This window comes from Felis catus, chromosome A1 (assembly GCF_018350175.1).
Source record: "Felis catus isolate Fca126 chromosome A1, F.catus_Fca126_mat1.0, whole genome shotgun sequence".
Classification (NCBI taxonomy): Eukaryota; Metazoa; Chordata; class Mammalia; order Carnivora; family Felidae; genus Felis; species Felis catus.
Genome location: NC_058368.1, coordinates 195917928 through 195924310, shown reverse-complemented (window position 1 = coordinate 195924310; position 6383 = coordinate 195917928). Strand labels below are relative to the sequence as shown.

The following is a 6383-nucleotide window of genomic DNA, read 5'->3' as shown; positions in this document are numbered from 1 at the left end:
TCAAGCTTTGTCTGCTTTATTTCACTACATTAAGTTAAGCTATAAGGCAAAACAGGAACCTGTGATTCATAAGGATCAAGGAGTGCCTCTCATTCCCAAAAGGGACCAAAAAGGATGTTTCTTCACAAATATGCATGACATTTACTTAGCTCATTACACCTATAAGCACTGTGAACAAAAGAAACCTTTGGTGGGCTAATCAAACCACAAATCCGAAGTAACCTAACCTTAAGTTTCCAAAACTGTAGTTTCTGGTGCTAACGCCATCTTATTCGCCTGCAGAGGTGCACACTGCCTGTGCACTGGCAGTCTTGCACCTGATCTAATATAAACAGGTAACAAAATTCCGAATTCACCAGCTGCAGGTGTTGAGCCGTTTCTACTAATACACAGAATACTGGCTTGCACTGAAAATTATCTTGAGGAAACATTCATACAATGACTCTGTTATTCTTCACGTTAATTTGACTTCTAAAGGCAAAAAAAAAAAAATCTGTGATCAAAAGTATTTTTGTGTTTCTGTGTCACCTGGGGGTGATGAGACCCATGGCTTCAACATTACCACTTTTGGGAACAAACACTAGCTACATGCCGTAAACGCACAATATACAACTGTGTACAGTCTGCAGATGTGTAAACACAGGAAGCCATTCTCCGCTCTGACGTCCAGCTTCTCCACCAGCAAATATGGAGCAGTGGCATCAGAGCAGGCTCTAGCAGGTAGTGAAATAAAAACTGACTTGACACTGTGGGGTCACAAAAAATTAAACTGTATCTACATCTGCAAATTGTCATTATACAACCCCCTGCCCCAACTCCCAAGAGGCTAAACCTTACCGATTACTCTCATAATGTTAGCGATATGTGTATTTTTTTCTCATACTGCAGCATATATATTACTCTGTGGAATATTGTTTCATAAAGTCGGCTTAAGCTTTAGAGTACAATTTAGTGTCTTTCAAAGGCTTCCTAAGTATTTTTATCTTCCAGAGGGAGCTAATAAGTTACTATGCCCTGTCTATGTTCTAGACTACTACATATCTTAATCGTTTTTTAACTAAAGGCTTGAACTTAAAAACAAAACAAGGACAAACAGGAAATTTCTCTTCTCCCCAAAAATGTGTTGGCCACTTGCTAACAATACATTTTACAGACAGTGTGGTGCAGCTGGTCTACTTGGTCAAATCTCACTCTAGAAAACACAGAAATTAAGGTCAGCAACCCAACTCCAGGATACCAAGAGAAAACAGCACGTGTGCTGTTAGGCAAGTATGCTGAACTGTTTTATGGTTTACAATCAAAATGGTCTTATTTGACACACCATATGATAAAAGTCTTAAACTCAGGAAGAGGAAAGGTTCCTTATCTTAATATCTAGTTTGGGATTCAAGAGATTTTAATCGTTATGTAACCCTTCAAATCAGTGGAAAGAACCTTAGTTTTGGATCATGCTAAAAATCTGCATTCCAGAAGTGAACTTGTCCACCAAGTTTTCTTTGGGCTCTTTCCAGGTGCCAAATGTCCAGAACAACTTATTGAGTTAAAGAGGCAGGGCAGAGAGGAGGGGAAGGGAGTGAGACACAGAAGGGCTGCCTCCCAGTGACAGCGGTAACCCCTGGATATTGTGGCAACATTTAAAATGAATGGGATTCGCCACCCCCTTGACATGACATGTGAGTGCTTGCTTCTTCAATTCTTCTCAAAAGAGAGTTCCATGTTCTAACAACAAAGAAATTTTAAGAGGAACTGATAAGTAAGTATCCTGTATTCACTTAGAAAAAGGCAAATGGGAGCGCCTTGAGAATCTCACGGGTTTCTTCAAACACCGCAAACTAAAGACGATGTGACAATTTCTACTTTTCTGTCCAGTGGAAACCTAAGCAAGATGGGAGCCGTGGCAACCAGTGAAGGGTATGTTTAGAGTGCTAGATTATAGCTAAATGGGATGCAGAGAGCAGACCAGTGCTGGATCATTAACAGCAGGTCCACCTTTCAGTTACCATTTTAGGTTTCATCTGCGAGACCGTGATCCCTTGTGAGATCAGACTGGGAGACAGTATGGTCAGAATTTCTCAGGTGGTAAATCTAATGCCACGCCAAAGAAGAGCCACCACCCCCTTTTTTTGGGAGGGAACTATGCTGCTGTTATTCGACGTGCGGGGTTCAGTAAGGGAGACAGTAATTCACTGGTATTAGCAGAAGTGAGAGCAAGAGAACAGGAGTTACCCTGTGTTCCCAACGCCTTGCCTGTGCCCCCACCTTCCTAGGAAGAGGATTCAGTAGTGCCTGGGTACATCGTTACAAACAAGGCTTAACGAAGCAGCGGCTTCCACATTTTAACGTGGGCTCGTGGTGGTACTGTCCTTTGGGATCCGCCCCACTGGTGGCACCTTTTAAGGGAGAAGTGGGCCCAAGCTGAGTTCCACATGCTGGGTGAGCCAGATGACTTCTGTGCCCTGGTCACTTTCTTCGATGGGGCGGATGGGGGCTGCCAGGTTTTTAAAATCATGCTTCATCTTAAAGCACACGGTCACTTCACCCTCCTCACGTTGTGGGGTCACTTTGATGAAGATACCCACTTTGTTGGCCTTTCTGAAGGCTATAATGCTATGAAAAAAAGAAGCACAGTATTAGGCAGGTCACAAGTCAGCCAAGCCACTAAGACTTACATTTTATCTGATGACAAGTTATGACCACCATTCCGTTTATCAGGGATGAAGCATTCTTTCAGCAAAATGTCAATCTATCTTTTTAATATTGTAAAAGTAAAATACAGTTGTGGAAAATTCAAATGGGAAAATGTAAGTTCTCCCTCATTTTCCCCCTCAGCACACAGGGAAAAACTACAAACACTTTGGTTCTTAACCTACCAGATATTTTTCTATAAACTTATACTTTTCTGCTTTTCAAACCAACACAAAAGGGGCACACTATTCTGTTAACTTGGTTTTTTCCTCTCAGTTTATCACAAACACCTTTCCATACTGGTATATAGAGATCTTCTCCATTCTACTTAACGACTGCATAGTATTTTCTCACAGAGTTACTATAGTTGGTATATACTGACGTTATTGCCAGTTTTCCTCTGTTATAGACAATGGTGCTATGACTACCCCTTTACATTTATCTTTGTGTGCATGTGGTAATATTTCTATAGGATACAGACTGATATTAACTCAGAGCTGTAACGGAATTTCTGGAACACCACAGATTAATGTGTTTTTGTAAATAAGCTCTGTAAGTTAGAAATTTTTAGAACAGAAAAATAATCTCTTTAGTTGAAGTTTCAATTTTCATCTTCTGTGACATGCACTTGAACTTTGTGCCTCAGTAACTTAGTTTCAAACAAAAAGCTAAAGGGCAACGAGACAGAATTTGATCTACTATCAAATGATACTCACTCTAAGAAAACTTACTGGATTTAAACAGTTACCTGCTTATATAGTATTATATAGTATTAATTTCCAAATACCTGAAAGTCCTAAAAGTACAATGTGAAATATAGTTCATTCAATTTTTTATTAAATCTGTCATGTAACCTGACTAGAATTTGTTATCGCAGATGATCTTTTCAGAAACCAACCTTGGTTTAACAAATTTCTATTACCTAATTAATGTCATTTAAGGACCCACATAAAGCAAGGATTACAGAGAATGAATTCTGTATTGGACTAACTCAATGCATTTTGTACTACAGTAAATAACTGAACCCTTGATTTGTATCAGATTCATTAAAAAAAAACTCGGAAAAAATGAGTGTCTTTCTAGCCTGACTTCTCAGGTAACCACTAATATCTGGGAAGCTTTTAAAAAAAAAATTCAGATTTCTGGTGCCCCACTAGACCTGCTAAAGAGAGTATCTGGGTCGGGGCCTGGGACTCTACAGACTAAAAACAAAACAAAACACAACACCTGCCCTGATGCTTTCTGAAGTTCACTCAAGTTTGCTAATCATTGTACTAATCTCATCTTTGCCCTTTATCCACACCGCCCCGCCAACCCCATCCCATGTTATTTCCTCTTTCTAACGTCTTACTGAGGAAGCTTTGGATCATTCTGTTTAAAAAGCTTATGTGTTCCTTGTGCCTGTACGTGAAGCTATTCTTTCAGCTCCAAGCCCACCTTCTACATCTTGCTTTGTGACACGGGATTCTGCTGTCCATGTTTCTGCTTTGTAGGCTGGCTCCCGACAGGGAGCTTAGGAGGGGTCTAAAGGAGACTAGAAATCTGAAGGGGTAGGGGCTTGCTCCTGCCTATGAGCTTCCTGTTTGTGCGTGGTTCCTGTGGGCATCATTCCAGCAATGCTTCCCTCAGGAAGGAGCAGTTTCCAGCTGCAGCTTTAGACTGGTGTACTGATGTACCCTCACCCAGGGAAAGGTTTGGTTGTTACTTCTCAGTTATTAGGTATGAGAGAGTAAAATCTTTTAGTCAAAGGGCAGGGGATGAGCGGTACGTGGACAAATCTAATGATAAAACTATAAGGAGAGAACACTGGATCCTGTCCACACTATTAAAAATCATGTACTTGAAATTTTTTATTAAGAGGGACAAATATATTTAAAAGGAAAAAAAGGTTAAAAAACGGCTTACAGAATGATCCCAATGATGGAAGAAATACATGGAAGGCCAAAGACCAAAATGTTAATGGTGCTTTTCTCTGGTAAGTGGGATTTTATTTTATTTTCTTCTTCATCATTGTAGATGTATTCAGCAAATTGCTATAGTAATTATTTTTATCATAGGAAAAAAGTATCTCAAAAAACCAGGATGAGAAAACTGGGATCTGCACGTGGGGCTCCCATATGAGCCAGCTGTGGTGTGTGTATGTGGGGGGGGGGGGGGGAGGGGGGGCGGTCACTGAGCGCTCACTCACTCAGGATCATCCTGGAAGTCCTGCGGTTCTGCCAACTCATCGTACTCGGCTGCTGCATCCTTGCCGGCCAAGATGAGCTCTTTGGGAGGCACCACAACCTGCAGAGTGAAACAGAGAAGTTTGCCTCCGAATGGGCCAGTGAGTTGCAGGACATTCATTCGACAAAATACAGCACAGCGTTACACTGACCTAAACACACAGAAGATTCAAGTTTCAAGAAATACACAATATTACTTCACTATTTATACAGTGTTTGAAAACATACTGTTTAGGAACACAGACATTTCCAGCAAAAGTACAAAAACAAAGAACAGTTAAGCATTCTTCAGACTCAGTCTTATGTTGTAAGCAGGCCTCAACTTTGCTATGTCAGAGGTTAGCAGGTAACAACGTCAACCATATTTGTAATTATGGATACAAATGAGCCTGGGGAGGTATGAAGAGAAAGAGAGCAAATCTACAAGCTGGGTGTACATATCAGGCACTTCTTTCTGTCTCACAGGTTATTAGTATTACTAAAAAAGCAAGTTGCAACCATGTGGATGGAACTAGAGTGTGTTCTGCTAAGTGAAATAAATCAGTCAGAGAAAGACAAATATCATATGATTTCACTCATGTGGAATTTAAGAAACACAACAGATTAACATAGGGGAAGGGAAGGAAAAATAAGGTAAAAACAGAGAAGGAGGCAAACCATAAGAGACTCCAAAATACAGAGAAAAAACTGAAGGTTGCTGGAGGGGAGATAGAAAGGGGGATGGGCTAAATGGATGATAGGAGGGGGGCGCCTGGGTGGCTCAGTCGGTTAAGCGTCCGACTTCGGCTCAGGTCAAGATCTCGCGGTCCGTGAGTTCGAGCCCCGCGTCGGGCTCTGTGCTGACCGCTCAGAGCCTGGAGCCTGTTTCGGATTCTGTGTCTCCCTCTCTCTCTGACCCTCCCCCATTCATGCTCTGTCTCTCTCTGTCTCAAAAATAAATAAACGTTAAAAAAAAAAAATTAAAAAAAAAAATAAATAAATGGATGATAGAAGGGCATTTGTTGGGATGAGCACTGGGTGTTATATGTAAGTGATGAATCATTGGGTTTCACCCCTGAAACCAATATTACCCTGTATGTTAACTTACTTAAAATTAAATAAACAGTTTTAAAAACCACAAACTTTTAAAAAGAGTAAGGACAGATGAGTGTCATCTCTTGAAAATGATGCTAGTAAGTGAAATCATTAAAAAGCAGAATGAAAGGTGCACCTGGATGGCTCAGTTGCTTAAGCTTCCGACTTCGGCTCAGGTCATGACCTCGTGACTCATGGGTTCGAGCCAGGAGCCTGCTTAGGATTCTGTGTTTCCCTCTCTCTCTGCCTCTCCTTGCTCGCATGCTCTCTCTCTCTCTCAAAAAATAAATAAATATTAAAAGAAAAAATTTAATGGAGGGGTGCCTGGGTGGCTCAGTTGGTTAAGCATCTGACTTCGGCTCAGGTCATGATCTCATGGTTTGTGGGTTCAAGCCCTGC

At 41.0% G+C, this 6383-nt stretch overlaps 1 protein-coding gene across 3 annotated transcripts in view; it reads right to left on the bottom strand.

Moving 5' to 3' along the window:
* Window positions 1–6383, bottom strand: part of DCTN4 (dynactin subunit 4) — a 31779-nt gene continuing 25396 nt past the window's right edge. For all 3 annotated transcript variants that reach the window (XM_019810590.3, XM_003981390.5, XM_045036781.1), the window contains 2 exons: window positions 4874–4971; window positions 1–2607 (listed from right to left, as the gene is read on the bottom strand). In XM_019810590.3, coding sequence (XP_019666149.1) covers window positions 2394–2607; window positions 4874–4971 — 312 coding nt within the window. In that variant the 3' untranslated portion in view covers window positions 1–2393. The remainder of the gene's footprint in view (window positions 2608–4873; window positions 4972–6383) is intronic.